The sequence below is a fragment of the Aptenodytes patagonicus genome, chromosome 2, assembly GCF_965638725.1.
Source record: "Aptenodytes patagonicus chromosome 2, bAptPat1.pri.cur, whole genome shotgun sequence".
Taxonomy (NCBI): Eukaryota; Metazoa; Chordata; class Aves; order Sphenisciformes; family Spheniscidae; genus Aptenodytes; species Aptenodytes patagonicus.
The window spans coordinates 53,928,744-53,947,313 of record NC_134950.1 but is presented as its reverse complement, the minus strand read 5'-3'; the positions used below and the strand labels follow the sequence as shown (position 1 = coordinate 53,947,313).

Below are 18,570 nucleotides of genomic sequence, written 5' to 3'. Positions count from 1 at the left end.
CAGTTCTTAACCTTTATTATAATTTGCAAATACCATTGCAAGCTAATGTGTATAATTTAGGAAAAAACAAACATCTTTTCTGATAAAGGATTCCCTGTTAATTATGACTCCAGAGGCGAACTACAAGAAATGCCAAAGGCAGAAGACTTACTCATTACTGCATATTCAGAAAAGTAATTTAATGTACATGATAAACATCAAAAGCAACTAGAAGAAGAAATGGAACATTTTCATTGGAAAATAATATACTACATGCATATGGAAATCTAGTTGATTCAGACTTAGCTGAATGTGCAACATCTGTAGGGACCAATCTTGAAAAGGCTTAAGAATGTGATTGAATTTAAGTATGCAAATAGGAATTATTTGTATGCTTACAGCTGATTATTTCCTTAAATCTTTGCATAACCAGGGCCATAGCTGGTTATCAGAGATTACCTAATTTACAACATAAATAACATTTTATTTAACTAAATATTAAAATGGATTTGAATTTGGTTTTGAATTAAAAGATTTCTACAGTCTTCGGTTGCTAGCTCATATGTCACAGTATTTACTAAGCAAAATTTTATTTATATGCAACTATTTTAACCATAGTCATTTAACAATTAGCTGTATGTTGAGCTTAGGGGTATTTCACCTGATGAGTATTACTGGATTTCAGGAAGAAAGATTTCACACATCTTCTTTCCTAGGAGAAAAAAAAAAAAATTGATTAAACATTTTGGTTTTGGACTGAGAAAAAGATGTTAGAAAAATAAGTATACGGGGAATGTATCAGTGCCCTGCTGTAGAAACATACACGACATAAAAACCAGACTGAAACAGATTTTTTTTCTCTTTTTCCCTTCTTGTAGATCTTTCAGAGTTTTAACTCTTTGCTTTCATCACACGTACCCTGAATCTGTTGTGGAAACTGAACATAAAATGGTACTATGATTTGGAAATTAATGCCACTTACTTTTCTCGGATATGAAATGGCTACACAAGATATGTTGCACAGAAGAATCAGACTAAGATTCAGGCTAAGAATCATAATCAGACTAAGGAAATTAATATTGTCACATTAGGCCTTGAAGATTAGTCTTACATGATCTGGAATACTATATATCATCAATAACTGCATACAAATTACAGAGAATTTTGAAGGAAAACTGTAGAGAAACTGTGCTGAACATTTTATTTTATATGTTTACAAATACTTTTTTAAAGTTTCTGTTTTAAATATAATATACATATAATTTCACCAATATTTACCTAATCAAAGTTCATGGTGAGGCTTATTATATTCTGTCTAAATTCTGCAGCCCACCTCAGCCTCTCTGGTGGAAGTGATTTCTTTCATCTATTCAAAAACTGTGAGTCTGACCTCAAAAGTATAACCAGAGTCAATATAAAATGCCGAAAATTTCTTTTCTTCATCTACTTTGTTAATGTTGAATCCTTTTTACATGCCTCCTGAGACTTCTGTGTGCATTCAGGTCATACTCTATTTGCTGAGATGAGGATATCAGACACCCATGACCTAAAGAGGAGCCATGTCCAAATCTAGTGCCTCCTCAGAAGGCTGGGGGGACACTGCAGTGATTCGCCTGTAGGTCTCACGTCTCTTGTGGCTCTGGCCCCTGTGAGAGTCGGAGGCCACCAGAGTTGTGCACCCCGGAGCCCCCTGGGTTTCCCTGGGTGGCTGGCTAGCCCCACAGCAGCATGATGCCACCTGAAACCACCCCGTCTTTCCTGGAGATTCCCCCTGGGGTTAGAGAATATGAAGCGTTTTTTTCCCCCTGCCTCTCTGCCTGGTTCTTCCCTCCCCATCTGGAAATCTCTTAAGCATGGAGAGAGGCCTCTGTGAGCCCCTTCTACAAAAATGGTTACAAGTCCATGAGAAGGATCTTTTTGTGCACGTTCCTACGAGTCAAACTGCGGACACTGTTAACACTTAATCTGAGCAGAGCGCTCCTAATGGGAAAATGTAGTGGTAAGACAGCTCTTTTGAGTCCTGATGCTGATTCTAGCTCTGCAGTCCTTTATCATAAAAAGTAATAAGGAGCATGCTCTTAAATACCACCTAAAATAAAAAACATAATGAATAGTGGTAATTCCAGTTCATTCCTGATTAATGAACACAAAGACATGGTTTCCGATGCCAAGGCTCTAGACTGTGGTTGTGAGGCAATTCTTTTCTGAAGGAACATTTATCATCACATTACCTCATCCCAGATGTTACTTAAAGATTGAGGGTTTCACAGTTAAATAAGTCAAGTCTTTCAGTATCATCATGGCTGTGTTTTGCAGGCTAGAACATTGAGCATTTGTTTTTGTTTTCCGTAATGCTTGTGTTTGTCTCTCAATCAATGTGTCGTTTCTGAGGAGACGGTCTTGAATATACCATGACTGAATCCTGTTGAATCCTGTTCCAACTAAAGTTTATTGCAATGTAAACACCTCTTATAAAGAATTGTGTTCCCTATGAAAGGAGAAGGAATGAACTTACCACTTAAAAATTCTGCTTATATAGTTGCAGTGCTTTCCCAGCTACATATTCAATGAATTCAGCACTCTTTGGGTCTAAGTTGGGAGGAACTTCAATGGTGAAGGTAGGTGAAGTCAGAATATTCACGTCTACCACAGTTTCATTTTTACCAGAGGGATCCCCAGGTACTACCTAGAAGAGAACAAATCAGTACTTTAGACACTACAAACTACTGCATACTTTCAGTTTTGTTTATACCTACTGTGCCTACTGTCTTTAATAGGGGAAAATTAAATAGAGGAATTGTCTACTTCCTTTAAATTACTTTCTTCTGAAAAGACAGTGGGTGTCTGAATTTATGCCAAAGCTTATTGTAGGCGGTGGGAAGAGCTGACATGGCACTGCAAGACCATATTAAAGAACTGCATGTTAATATTTATACCATGAACTACATCAATAAAGAGTTTCTGATCTCCTAATGAAAACTTGTGTGTGAGTTGTCCCAATAATTTCAAGGCAAAGGTTGTGTGATTCAAGTTATTCATTCCTATGTGTTTTTCTAAGCCAGACTTAGTTCTGTAGCTTTATTTTTCTAGAGCAGATGGCTCAGACTCGGTTGGGAAAGCGTGCTTAAATATTGCCTGTCCCCTTGTTCCTGACTTTGTGATTTTTGGTGGATTGCACAATCATTTCTTATAAAGTTTTGTAGTAATAGTAGTACATTGGATTTCTGAGTTGGAAGGGAGAATAGGATTTGTCCCTTGCCCAGGAAAATGGATTGAATTTACCTTGGATATATTCTTGTGTGCGAGATACAGTTAATCATGATGTATCTACTGGAATATTGAGAAATGCTGTTAACGATATGCAGCTTCCACTGCAATAACCTGCATAACATTTGCCGCCTTTGAGCTTTGGGATATATAGGTACATAGACATATAGCTAATATTCAGTCATCCAATAAGGATGTGTTACTGACTGGTACAGTGAAATTTATCTGGGAAGGTAATCTGAGGCCAGTCAAAGCTGCTAGTGTCAATTCACTCTTATCAGACAGTGATTCAGGTTAGCCTGTCAGCCATCCATCAGACTAAAAGGATTTAGAGGAAAATAGTTTCTAATCTCTGGAGTTTCGGCTCATCGAGGGATTATCAAGCATGCATAAATTCAAGATGAGTAGGAACTTTGTGTTGTAAAACCCAAACATTACACATGTGCAAACATCCACAATCCCCAAGAGCGTAAGTATGAGCAAAGCTTAGGTCAAAGACAGCACTGTGCAATAGATCCCTTCGGAAGATAACCCTTACCTTAACTATATTGAAAATGTTTTCTGGTCCGATGGTCATATTGGATAACTCAGACACCCACCCAAATCTTTCTTTCATTTTGTTCAACAAGTAGTAAGTGTCTTCTGTATGACGCTGAACCACCTGGAGAATCTGCTCATACTGCTCCCCCGAGAGATTAACCAGTTTAAAGGCTTCATCAAACTTGATGTGCAGTTCGGGAACGTTTGGGCAATCTGTTAGAAAAGACAGCCAGCATGAAGCTTAAAGGAAAGCAGTATGTCTTGTACTTCGTCTTTTCTATCTGAAGTATAGAAAACTAAAAAAGTCTAGCAAGGGGGCATGGTTTGGGTTGGTGTTTAAATAATGCTAAAAAGAAGAGTAATTCTTGCTGACCTATTTTGATAGATTTAGTGTAGGCTCATAATGACTAAATGGATTAATTATCCCATTTGCTGTATTATGATGATTTACCAAGTACTTTAAGGTTTATATCATACTTCATGGCAATGGATTTTCTGTTATGCTAAACAAGAACTGGTAGATTTTACATATAGCAACTTGATAAACTCCTTATACGTTATCTTTTTTTTTAATTGCTCATATTCCATTATCAATCCTTCCAAGTATATAGGTTATTACAAAAAAAGCCCGTAACGTATGTTAGTATTCCTGTTGAGTGTTAAGGCCTAATATTTATCTAACAATAGCTAGACATTAGTATCTGACTAGTATCATCTGCCATGAATTCAGAACTGAAGATTGCTGTTTTTTTCTTTACTAAAATACAGATTTTAAACAAGAACATGATATTAAACCTATACAAAAATTACTATGGAAAAATTCGGTTTATTCTCTGTCAAATAGGACTGTCAAGGGACACCTTCAGGCTGACAGTACAGTAACCACAGATACAAATTTGTCTCTGTAATACACAGTTGTAGACAAAAATATTTTTAGTGAGATGGAGGTGGTCCGATATTCTTTTCAAAATGTGTCATTGGATCATTAATATTTGCCGCACTGGAGATATTCTGAAGACATTTGGGTTTAAGCATATTCTGTGGCTTTTAAGACCTAAATAATTCTGGAAACACAGATGTATTATGCTGCAGCGGGAGTCCCGAGAGCAGTTCTAGGTGATGCAGTCTGAATTTTTTCCAGGTGCCCATGGAGAGTGCATGCCAGAGCTTTGCCATCTCCTTTCGTACCGACAAGCAGTCCCCTTTTTGTCCTTCATGTCAGTCCTGTTTGCTGACATGGTTCGACAAAGAGTAATTGCAGGCTCTTCAGCGCTTGCTTTCCTTGTGAGGAGCTGAGTGCCACCTGACTTACGTCTGGTTGTCTGCAGAAGCGAGTGTCAGGAGTTTGAGCTTCTCCTCACTTTCTGCTCAGCACTTCTGCACCCAGGCAGGATCGATTACTGCCTGACCTCTTGCTTCTCTGCAGGGTGGCAACTCTTAACAAAATGTATAGGTATTTTGTTATGGAGTGTAGAACTTATCTTTGGACCTCCAGCGGTATGTTAACAACTGAGTTATACTGACACTCTGTGGAGACAGTGGGGAAGGGTAATGGAAATCATCTGGAATGAGGAACAGTGTTTGGATCCGTAGTTACAGTAAAAACTCAGTGACTGAATGTTAATTCCAAAATATGGAAACAGCATAGCAGAAAAACGACAGCCTCAAAATCTACAAACCAGTGATCAACGCATTACAGAAAAAAATCGGAAAATAGCTATTTACCATGCAAAAGATTGCCTTGACATTTCTGACATCTCTCATGAAACTGCAGGCATCCAGAGGAGTTCTCCCAAAGCTCCCGGCACAGAGGCCTCCGGTGCCCTGACACAATTTTTGAGAACATGCCACTTCTGTCAGCATCTAGAATGAAGTCACAGTATTTTTAGATTGCCATTAAGCTTAGGGTCTTGATAAATATACGTTTGTTACCTACTCTGTGTGCTAGAATATAATTTCTTGCCCTTAATCCAAAATATCTGGCATAAATCCCCCCCTCCAAAAAAAAAAAAGGAATAAAACATTAAAAAGTAGAAGTCAGGAGAAGATACAAATCATGTTTTCTTTCAAGGAATTCATGCCACTATAGTATATTCCCTTACAAAGGCATAGTAATTGTGTATTCCCCACTAATAGCCAAACAATTGCTAATATTATTACATGTTATTTCTAAAACATGCGAGTTCTGATAAGATCTTTTTGACCCTTAGAAGTCAAGATGTTTTATAATCACTTACACCTAGATGAGAGCACAGTACCAAAGCTTATTTCTGAGGTAACATGGGTCATGATACAGGAAAAATGAAAAAAAAAGCTGTTGTAGAATCACTTAACTTTATATTTCCTGATGACCATATAGTGGTTATGTCACCTCCCACTCAGAGTTATGGCATGTCCTTACTGTGATCTCCTTATACATAGGCACCAGCATGTATTTGAGTGATGCTTGTTTTTCTATTTACATTAGTAAGATACAAAGGATAAGGCTTATTTGTATTCTAAAAGTCGACCAAGGGTTGTTTCCTCTATTGAGAGTTATCACCTGAAACCAATGTTATGCCCAGAATTTTTCTGGTCCCTGGGAAACCTGATGGCTGGTCTGTGTTTGACTGGCACATTGCCTACACGAAGCCTAGAACAGGGCTTGCAGCTGTCTGGCAGACCTTAATGTCTTTTGACAAGGGCGGGGGTATGCCTTGATATGTCAGAGAATTACGCTAATTTTTTAGAATTGGTGATATGTCAATATGATATGATACATATCATATCCTGACAATGCTGAGATCAGACCTGTCAGTCAGCCTTATGAAAACCTGCATCCGTCATGAATTCAAGCGCTCCTGAGGAACTCCTGCAAACGCTTTGAAAATTGCCATGAAAGTTGGGCTGAGTAGGACACGTAAGTCCCCTGTGACATTTCTTCGAGATTTCTAGGTGATTTGTACCTTTTAATTTAAGCGATAAAGTTATCCTTGACCCACGCCTGTTTAACCAAGCCTCCAGAGCTTCCATACCGTATCTCACACTAACATACCTCAAACTGAATCATTAACCATAGTTTAGCAATCCCGAGGGGTTTGATGTCATTGGCAGTGCAGTTGATTTTCATTTTCTAACACTTGCCTTTGGCTTGTTCTGGCACATTTCTTTTATTATCTCTGTATTCATCAAATACTTCGGTAATCACCTCACTGACACCTTCAAACACCATCTTACTGAAATCAAAAACTATCTGTAAGAAGCCAGGTATGCCCCAGCCTTTCTGTGAGCTGTTGTTTCTGGTGGTGTCCTCAGGTAAAGCTGGCATGCTGGGGGACTCATTCAAGTCCAGATCAGACATGAAAAACGTCTGAAAAGACTGGTCAAATTCTTTTTGCATCTGCTTGAAAAAAATGACACTTCTGTCAAATATTGAGCCCATGTCTGATAATAGCTGGGTAAATAAATCTTCCATTTTTACTAGCTGGGCATCCTCTTTCTCAGGCTTTTCATTAAACCGGACGTCTTTTCCTTGATCCTCATGAAAAGTAAAAATGAGTGGAGGTATTTTCCTCAAAAAATCTTCAACCTGTGTATAAGAAAAAGATGGATCAGCTGCCTGACAAGTTATCAGTTTTTCATCTCTCGGGGAAGTGGCTCTAATTTTTCTCTTTCAGATACCCATAGAAACAATGCCCTCTTAATAACTGCAAACACAGCATATTCTCCAAAGTAATTTAAGACACTAGACTCTAAAGAGTGAAAGTACATTGAGTCTGAATCATTAGCTCCAAATCAGATCTGGAGTAAAAGGGTTGCCAGTTGGCCTTTAATCTGTGGAGGCTCAAAGTTAGTATCGGCGTTTGGGTTTCTTCCAACAAACAATTTGGACTTTATCTTGGAAACATATCTGTGGAACTCATGTGCAGTGTAGGGAACAGAAGGCGATTGTTCTCGCTGTGATCTGTAAACACCCTACCCTCTCTCACCCAATGGCAAAGTCCTCACATGCTTGTGCAAACTGAAACCCATTAAAATCAATGAAGCAGCGGCCCCGAGTCTATGGTTTGATGATGGAAGAGACTGAGTGTCAGCTCTGCCTTGCGGAGTTCCCAGTCCCTGGGTCTCAGCCACTGGTTCCCTGCTCCGTCTTTTAACGCACTACCTTCGCCTGAGCAGATGCAATGTTTTGTGGAGCTGCACTTCATGGCAGTAGAAAACTGGTAAGGGTTAAGAAACACCCTGCCGAACACATACACATACAAATACACATACACACACATATACCTTTTTTTTTTTTTTTCCAAATCAGATCAGCTGCTGGATCTGACCGCTAGTGCAGCTCAGAGGGAAGGTGAATTGAGAAACAGCACTGCAGGAAGAGCCTAAGCCAGTATTGCCCCTGCTGCCTGCGTGTCATCAGCCACAGCTATCGTCTTTGTCCTCTTTTTTTAAACCGATTTAGGTCACAACACATATCTTACTTTGAATGCTTCAAATAAACCATATAGCTCACTCAGGAAGTTACCAAGAGGGTCAAAGAGACAGTGACAGTGCAGTATATAACTTTTACTGCAATAATTTCAACCTGACATCCACAGACTCTTGAAAGTCCAAGAGATAGATTTGAGGTATCCATGAGAGGTATCTAAAAAGCCAAAAGTATCACCAATAGTCTTAAATTTAATATCTTCCACATTTCTACCTGAATAATTTTAAGAACATGCACAAATGTTAAACAGCTTTGCTCTAAAACGTGTCACTTCTGAAACACACCACATTTAATTTTTAAGTTACCGTATTTTTCAGTGCCTGAGGATGTGAAAGCTGGGTAATCTGGCTAAAATTTCAGTAACGGTAATTGTGCAGTTTTGGTTGTTAAGCTGCACTTAAAGCATATGCCCAAATAAAAAATGTGATTACAGTTTTGTTAAATCTTGTAATAATAATGTGCCAGCCAGGAAAGCATATTTTCTTTCTGGTAGAATTAGGGGAATCTTCTTTGCTGACAGTTTCCTTTGTTAAAAAACAGTTAAACATTTTAAAGCTATTTTGTTACTTAAAGAGTAGATTTAAAACAAAATAAATATAGGAAAGAATGGTGTTGTATAACTAGGTGATTTTTTTCCCCCATGGAATTTTGCTAACTATATCTACACTTTTAACTGCTGATTTTCAGATAGACCATAAAGAATCTATGTGGTATTTTTCACGAACAGTTACTGAGTTTCTTATTGCAAGTCCTACTGTGAGAGACAACACTGTGTATCTGGAGTGACTCCGTTGGAGTCAGGGGAATAATCAGTGTCCATGGAGTCACGCCAGGGTGCAATGGAACTCATTTTGGCTCAGTGTTCAATGAATATAATCGCATGTAATCTCTGCCATATAACTTCACATTGCCAGACCCTCCAAATCAAATTAATTTTAGTAACCTGATACAACTGGCAGATCTGGGTATTGAGAAAGTAAGATGTGCTCTCTCTAAAACTGTTAGGTGAATTCAAGAGTATTTCCCAGATACAAAATTTCTTCCTACCTTTCTTCTAAATGTTGACAAACCATGTTTGCAAGTTGTATAATATCTCATGCAGGTACTTTCTAAACAAGATTCACAGTCATCCCATAAATTTTTCAAGGATACTTGACACTGTCTTTCTTCTTCTTCTAATCTTTCCTTTACTTCATCCATAAGTCGCAAGGCTTGCTAAGTAAGAAAAAAGAATCAGTTGAGGGCTATTTTCAGATTAATATTCTAAATACTTATCCCAGTGTTGATCACTCATTTTGGCTATTTATGGTTCCTTTTTTTGCTAATCCCTAACCGTTAGGGTAGGTTGTCTTCTCAGCTGCAGTCACATATGGAGGGCACTGAAAATTGAAAAACTTTTCCTTATAGGGTTTTTCTGATGTCATTCTCTCAGAGGGCACAGCCTACAAAACCAAACGGATCTCTACAGTCTGCCTGGATCTTTGAGGTTATGAAAAAAACCACACGTCTTTCTGTGCAAGGAGCATTCAGCCTCTCAAAAGGTCATGTGCTCAATTCATATAATTTTTTCTCCATATCATATCTGCAGTATTCATCTGTTCCACAAATAGCCCTTTTTTGTTGCTTTGCTCTGTTCTTTAAGGGACTGAGATTTCATGAGGCTAGGTCCTTGCCATACATAAATTCTTTCTCTAACGCAGAAATATGTAAAAGTATAGCATTTCCTCTGTTTGGGATTATACTAATCAAATGACTGTAGTGAGGGGGTTTTTTCCTGCTCTTGTGGAAGTGTGAGGCACTCCTTCCATAGTGAAGGGAAACAAGATGCATTTTACAGTGCTGCTTCTATTTACTGGATCATTCTTCCATCAGGTAGAGCACAAAGCTGAGCAGATCTGAAGCAGCATTTTAGAATAGACTTGGCAATGGAAAGACAGAAGAGTTCTTCCTATTGAAGTAGATTACACATCATGAATTTCTTCCTGCAAGTACAAGATATTTTAATAGTTTAGGTTTCCAAACAATGTTCCAAGTTGTTCCTAGGTATGACAGAAATCTTTTAATTGGTCAGTCTTATTCCTTTCTGGCAGCATTTCAACAGGGAAGAGGCTCACAGAAAAGAAAACCTCTGTCAGAATGTGCTTGGTGGAGACAGTAACTGTGGTCTTCATAGTATGTTTATTTTCTGATCTTTCTAATACATTTGTTCAGTGTTTTATGAACTCTCACAGTAGATGTAAGTTCTGTGTAAATTAAATCATCCAGTAAGAGCTAAAAACTGCGTGGATCATGGGAGTGTACTGGTGTTCCTAAAGTTGTTAGAAAGCTATCAAGTACTTTTTGGCTTGCTGATACAAATACTTTTGTCCTGGTTTCGGCAGGGATAGAGTTAATTTCCTTCCTAGTAGCTGGTACAGTGCTGTGTTTTGGATTTAGGATGAGAACAAAGTTGATGATGACACACCGATGTTTTAGTTGTTGCTAAGTAGTGCTTACACTAGTCAAGGACTTTTCAGTTTCCCATGCTCTACCGACTGAGAAGGCTGGGGGTGCACAAGAAGCTGGGAGGGGGCACAGCCAAACTGGCCAAAGGGACATTCCATACCATGTGACGTCATGCTCAGTACATAAACTGGGGAAAGCTGGCCGGGGGGGCCGCTGCTCGGGGACTGGCTGGGCATCGGTCGGCGGGTGGTGAGCAATTGTACTGTGCATCACTTGCTTTGTGTATTTTTATTATTATTACATTATTATTGTTATTATCATTTTATTTCAATTATTAAACTGTTTTTATCTCAACCCACAAGTTTTTCTCACTTCTACTCTTCCAATTCTCTCTCCCCATCCCACTGGGGGGGGCGGGGGGGAGGAGTGAGTGAGCGGCTGCGTGGTGCTCAGTTGCCGACTGAGGTTAAACCACAACAACTTTAAACTAACTACCAGATGTCGGGCCAGGAGGGAATTTTCCTTCAACTTCATTGAGAGCAATAGTTAGGATCTTTCTATTTTTTTAAATATACAGTAATCTCTGTTTCTCAGGATCATCTGAGCACATGGCTCTGAGCCTAGGCATTGCACTAGGACATTGGAAATTCCCCTGATCCCCTGTACTTTCTCTAGAGCATATTATCATTTGTGGCTTTGATATTTTTCTGAAGATCTGAAGTTTGTAAAGCAAGCTGGGAAACATCTTGTGGTCTGAGGTACATAAAGACATGCAGGGCAGAGCTGCTGGACCTTCCACACAAAACACCTTTATATAGTTGCTTGCAGTTGCCTTGGTGTGAATTCAGTGAAGCAGGGGATTTCTAGAAATAAGCACTAAGTGCGATACTTTATTCAACACATTGCTGTTGCAGCAGCTCTGGCTTCTGGATGTTACAAAACTCATGTTCTCTCTCCAAAGTAATGTTTGAGTCCACGTACAGCATTATGTGTGTCCATATTCTTGAGTCCACATACAGACATTAATGTCTCCTTTTACTGCAGAACTTCTGTATCTCCACATGGTGGTCACCATCAGTTTGACTATGCTTAGGCTGCTGCTGGTTACCTCCCAACTGCAGAATGAAATAAGAGAGCTCAAATCTCAAGGAAGGTTGCATCAGATAACATGTTTCACCTTGCAGCCGGGATGGGCTGGGAGAAGGTAACTTGCTATCTAGTGGTAACTCAGCTGTATTTTGCCTAGTGCTCACTCTTTCAGTTTCATTTTAGAAATAGCTTAGACATTCAGCCACAGGGAATCAATAACAGTATGCCACTCAGTTAGAAAGCTGCTATTTCTGAGGTAAGACGGAAACTCTTCACCTCTAGCTTTCAAAAGGTCCGCGCACTGGAAGAGGCACCAGTGAGGCAGGCGGTGTTCTTCTTCAGTGCTTTATTCCAGCACAGTCTGAAAGCTTCCCTCAGGGTTGAAGCCTCAGTCTGCCAGGGTCCTGCCAGCAGGCAAGCTCTTTCTTAAGAAATCGGCAAATATAAACTAATGTTTTGACTTCTTCTGAAATGTGAACATCCAGGTTCCTGATAGGCTAGTAAAGGATGTCTTTGGCCCAACTCCTGCTTCCAGGAGGCAGGCAGTGAGAACCTCTATAGAGGTGCCATGAGAGTTTTCTTCCGCTAGTGAGAGAAAGGGGTAGAAGCAGATTTCCTGTCAATCCTGTGACCACATACAGAGATGTATGCTGCTCAGAGTGTACATACAATGTGGTTTACATTCTTCCCAGAAAAGGGGAGACACCAAGGGATCCTTTCTGGGTTGCTTATTGGCCTGAGCACAATGGCATGCTGTACTACTTCCAGGAGGTAGGCTAAATCCATGTACAGCCTGCCTCATCTTTGATTAAATATAGCCACAACTTAACAAAAGTACAAACAAAAAAACCCAGATGCACTTCAGTTACCTGTTTTTCTTCACTGCTCTTCTTCAAGGTTTTCATCAGATCTACGTGCTTATCTTCATTTCTTTTCATCATAGTTTTCATCTGCTTAATACCAGTCAAAGCTTTCTTTACCTCTTCATCTACATATTTCTCTCCAACTTCAGATAATACTAAAAAAAGCCAAATTATACAGTGACTTAATCAGATTTTAACACTATCACAAATTGTCATGCACTGATGACAAAGGAGAATGAAACAGCTCGATGTTTCCCTACAGTTGCAGAGCCAAATCTTGAGATGGTGAATGCTGAATAACACAGAGCCAAGACAATTTCCATCAGATAAGAATCTGGCCCAGAGCCTTTGCCAGTGATCAGCTGTGTGTAACTCAAGCTATATACTCGGCTGTCCCACTGGTGATCACTGAATCTCAGAACAGTTGAGGCTGGAAGGCACCTCTGGACATCATTGAGTCCAAGCGCCCCACTCAAAGCAGGGTCAACTAGAGCAGGTTGCTCAGGAACTCATCCTGGGTTTTGGATGTCTCCAAGGATTACTCATCAGTTTTCTAATGACGTAACCTATGTACTTATCTTTGATCTGACAGCAGCCTGTGACACCTTTTGTTTACATTTTGAAAATGTAGATTACAGGTGCCTTCAACCTGCTTTCATAAAAATACAATCTCTAGACTTCTGTGAAGTCTAGATCATAGAGTTTTGGTGAAAGCCCGGGTTGGCCCACGCATTGCACCCTGAAGCTCTGCATGATTGCCTATCCTTTATCTTTATTTGTTCACTTTGCAGAAACACCCTGGATATCACTGGAGCTATACAAAACAAGTAAAGAACACATCACCCTGAGACTGCCAAAAGCACGTCAGTCATTTCTTCCTTTATATCTTTCTTCCCCTCTCCTAACTTTTTGTTTGTTAAAGAAATATTATTAACGTAGGCTGAAGCAAAGGAATATTTCATGGCTGATCCTCTTGGCATTCTGATCCACAAAATAAAGCCATGCTTAAAGGTGAGTATATGCAGAATAGCTGCTTTTTTCTAAATTAAGTCATTTTATTTCGATTATTTGTAATAACCATCTTTTCCAGCAAAGTATATAATTGTAGAATAAACATTTTCAAAGATTATTTAAACAAAATAATTCAAAATCTGTTGAATTGAAGTTTGAGTTCAGTTTATATTCTAATGATCTGTGAGGGACCAAATAACCTCTAAAAATGCTGTAAATACTTTTTTGTAAGGGGATGCTTATCTGTTAATCCCTTTACTTTCTCATCCTGGTTGCTTTTATCTCCCTGGTGTGTGTGTGTGGATGGATATAGTCAGCTATATGATGGTTTCTAAGCTCCACACATGAAAGCGGATCCTCTTGATGCCAGCGAGTGTGGAAGTCAGAATGCACCAGGAGACTGGAGACCTGGGCCCAGGGGCTTCCAGCACACCCCTGGTAAGAAAAGCATACATACGCTTCAGGTTTTCCCGGAGATTCATTTCGTCCTGCCTTGTCGGTGCACACTGATGACCATTCAGCCATAGCACGTATATTATAAATAGCCAAGAGGACTTCATGTTCTTTCTGTTAAAGAAGCAGGTCAGTGCAGTTAAATGTAAGCATCTTCATGATACTCAAATGCCTAGGTGTAATGTTTACTAAGTATTATACAAGTTCCCATTAATTTTGACTTTAACTATGGTTTCTGGGATCTATAACATGCACCTAAATGCTATTGTTAGTGAAAACACATGGGTAAGAAGCTTGACCTCATTTGTAATTATCTATTCAGACTAACTAGATGAATTCCACTGAGTTTGCACAGTATTGTAACAGAATCAGGACATAGGTATAAAAAACTGAAAGCTTATGCAGCTCAGTCTGTCCCTTTTCTACCTTGTGAAACACACTAATTACTGATCTCACACTATGTTCTTAGTTCATATTATAAATGCATCCATGCTAAACATTATTGCCAAATTTTAAAAGGGAAATTTCTAGAATGTTGTTCCCTTCCTTGTCTCCAAACATGCAATTCCTTTCATTGTTCTTCAGGATAAGACTTAATATAGCAGACACAATAATAGGTGTGCCAAGAAATTGGCAATTATTAGATCAGTTTTGTAAACAAACACATCAGCAATTGAAATAAATTCCTACAAAATAAGGGAAAGAAATGCCATTTGCTTTATTTCCCTCCCAAGAGCAGTTAGAGGAGAAAGGTTTATTTTTTAGAAATCATGCAACTGTACTTTATAGTTCTCGTCTGATTAAGTGAACACAGTATTTAAGTACCTTCTTGTTAGCCAGCATAGCCTTCTTGGAGGTGCAGTTGTCAGCTGCAAGTGCATATGTAAATTAAGAGCCTGGATTTATTTATAGCCTGGATTTACTTCTATACAATACTTGCGTATTGTACCTTTACATTTATAGCGAAAGACCAATTAACTTTGCAAAGAAATACAAACCCATTACCAAAGAAAAGTAAAAAAACCCCAACATATTTACCATTAATACTGAAACACCTCCTCTGCAAAATTGCTCCCCGCGTCAGGAAGGGGTCAGGCTGTGTTCTGATCTAATTGCTGGGAGTGTCAGGGATTTTGTCATGTTCTACTTATCTGATGAGAAGGTACTTAATCCTATTAAGTGGACGTTTTGTCATTAGGCTGGAGGATTTTGCATGTATGGGACTTCATGCTCATCTCTCTGGGCAAAACCACTAGGGGGAGCGTTGGGCAGAATTGCATAATTTAATGTAATTTGGATCTGCTATTTTTCTGTAGTTGGTAGCCTTTCGTCTTACTAACTCTTCGGTCGTCTTGCTTTTTACCTTAGGAGACATCTGCAGCATATGTTCTTAGTGAAATTGTTACAATTAGTTTGGCTAAAAATAGCTTCCAACATTTAATCTCTTCAGTGTAGTTTTAGTTTGCTATAAAAAACCACTGGATTACGTAATGGCCGCCTTCGTATACCTTCTGAAGATACAGAAATCGGAAAAAAATGAAGACTCCAGATGCAGGCTGGCATATGAGTAGAGTCTGAAATGAGATAAGCAAATTTTGGCATTTTGTACATCATTATACTTGCTAATGTTTGGGGGGGTTGCCCTATTAATGATTTTCTTCAGTTAATCCATATGTGCAAAATATGTCTGGGATCTGACCTGCATGAAGTTTTGGATACTTTGAAACGAGATATTTAAATACTAACAGATGCTTGATATAAAATATAGGCAAGTATTGTTAGCAAGTCATGTCCCACCTTGTGATGTTCAGCAATAATACTCCCTTGAAGTCAAAGAGGAGACGGGGAAAGTAGATGTCTGTAGCTCATGGTCTGTAACAGCAGTTTTAAAACGTCCCATTCTTTTTTGTTTACCTCATAGTAATTGATTGTTGGTTTTGATTGATGGTTAAGATCTAGCATGATTAATGCTGCTTAGGCAAAAGATTTGAGGGTTTTATTTTTAAACACATTATCAGGAAGAGTGGAGAACCCGTTAGCTCTAATGGGCACTGCAAGTCCTCAATTTGCATTACAAATTAAGATAGCTCCACTCTTATTTTCTGAAAATGATGGAGGGAAGGGGAATATGTTTTTTTGGTTTAATATATATGAATTGCTGGCTCACTGGAATGCTGCTAACTCCTTGACCAAGACTCATCAGTACACAAAACCTTTCAAGTTCTCTTTTGTGGCAATACCAAGCAGGCACCCTTGCAGACTTCGCAATCCCCTGGCCAGACTGTTTGTTAAGCACCCCTGGGGCTTGGGCTGAAGTAAAAGGAGCAGGCTCTCTCTCTGGGCCTCATGCTTGGCTCAGGATAGAGAGTAAATGGAAAATACATTTGCACAAAGGAAGACAATCTATTACAGACACTTGTGAAATGTGTGTTGTTAGCCTACATGTGTAATGAATCCTAACAAAGACTTCAATCTTTCACTGCAAGGGTTTGCCCCTCATTTTTGGCATTTATCTTTGCTAATATTCATTTCATAGCAAAAGTTACTGCTGGCCTTTCTGGACCTGAGTTGATATAGAGAAAGCTTTACTTGATCCAGAGTAAAAAGGGCAGTTTCAACACATCACCCATAGTTCACAAGAATTTGCAAGAAAGCAGGCGGTCTCAGCCCTGCAGGGAGGGAGAACAGCAGTCCTGCCACAGGGTGGAGAGGCTGGAGGCTGCCTCTGGCACAGATCCCACCGCTTATTTTCAGAATTGCCCGTCTTCTGAAGGCCTCTGTGGGTCTCTGGTCAAACACACTCTTGCACCTTGCAAAGTCAGTCCTTAAGGGAAATCTGTACCGAAACTAATGCTGAGACACGGTGTCCTGGTGGGTGTCAGGCTCCTTTTCTCAATTCAGTTGATTTTGAACATTGCAAAGTGTGTTGCATTGTCTTAGATGTTATTGCTCACGCTTTATTATAACCACTATGTAACCACATGGAAATAGGCATTATTATGTATGTCTATTTCTTTTTACAAAAACACCAAATCCTAATTCTTTGCTCTCATATTATTTCATATGTATCTAATGGCTGAAGGAGGAGGTCTAAGGAACTTGAGGACAAAATTGTCTAGAGCTAGTATGCCTGTTAAAGTTAATCTTGGGCTTAAATTTAACCTTTGAATTGCACTTAGGAACCCAACACTCTGGAAATCTTTTCCTCTCTCATTTCCGTTTTGAATTTAATGAAACAAAAATCTCACCAATTATGCCTTCAGGTTTCATATCAAATACCCACTCTCTTTTCTTTTAACATTCCAAATCTGATTTGCAGTGACCTATTGTGGAGAGCTCCAATTTTTATCTCAGCTGCCATGTTCAACAGTTCCCTCTTAATATTTTATTTTCCTCTGAATTTGAGTGCTTCGATCAGCCATAGTATGCCATGTCACAACATTGTACTGACATGTTCATTTTTTCACAGTCTAATACAAGCAGATGATTCAGTGCTCACTGTTGCTGTTGCAAATTATGAGGTACTCTTCTAATATTGAATTATACTGGAGACAGTCTGAAGAAGCTCTTGTGAGCAAGTTGTAGAAAGTGTCTTTTTCCCCACCCCAACTGTTATTCCAGTATGGCTATATTTTAATTGAAATTAATACATATATATTGGAAAAAAATAAGGAAATAGCTTGAAAAGGGATTTCAGTGAAAACAGGCTTTTTGCAAGACACTGATAAATTGAAATGTAAACAATTGTAATGATACAGATAGACATTGATCTTGAACCTGGCTGAACTTGAGCGATGAGAGTTGTAGCTGCTTTGTGGAGTTGCCTTCTGTCCTGTTGGATGACCTCCACAAATGTATAACATTTTTTCGCAATGTACTGTGACTTCTCCCTTTTTGTTGATCCATTCCACCTGGCAGGATTAAGCATCAAGAAATATGTTGAAATGGAATTTCCTGTGTTATACATGAGCTGTAGGATTTTGTTCCAGTTATATATTTACACAATTATTTGCTGTTTGGAAGAGTTGATTCCTACTGTGTATTTTCACATTTCTTTCTGAGCTAGGCCAGTCATATAATGATCAGGCTGAAAATACCTGTACGTATTTATAGACTCTGTGAGTCATGCAAAGTGCTACATACTGACATTAAATCTCTTGATACTTTTATGAAATAGTCCCCAGTTCTACAAATCTTAATTAGCTTTATTTGTAAGCATACCATTAGTTCCACTGATTTCAATTGATACTAAATCCTAGTGGGGGTTTATGGTGTAATTACACGGCTAATCTAAAGCATACACAAAGCTTTGCTAACAGTTAGTATGGGGTTTAAGGCTATTGAACTTTTGTTGTATGAAGTTTGTTTTGTTTTGTTTTTAATCCTTTCTAGTACTTCAGGAGCCCCTGAGTGGTTTCTGCTTTCTCCTGTATTTCAAAGGCTCTTGGAACC

The 18,570-nt window shown here is 38.9% G+C and overlaps 1 protein-coding gene across 1 annotated transcript; it reads right to left on the bottom strand.

The window, feature by feature from the left end:
• Positions 1-631: 631 nt before the first annotated feature.
• Positions 632-14,225, bottom strand: CLUL1 (clusterin like 1). Its single transcript, XM_076332221.1, has 8 exons — positions 14,123-14,225; positions 12,661-12,809; positions 9,305-9,472; positions 6,910-7,354; positions 5,512-5,649; positions 3,785-3,999; positions 2,495-2,665; positions 632-691 (listed from the first exon to the last, which is right to left on the bottom strand). Exons 1-7 carry the CDS (start codon positions 14,223-14,225, stop codon positions 2,498-2,500), a joined length of 1,386 nt encoding a protein of 461 aa, XP_076188336.1. The 3' UTR covers positions 632-691; positions 2,495-2,497.
• Positions 14,226-18,570: the final 4,345 nt, after the last annotated feature.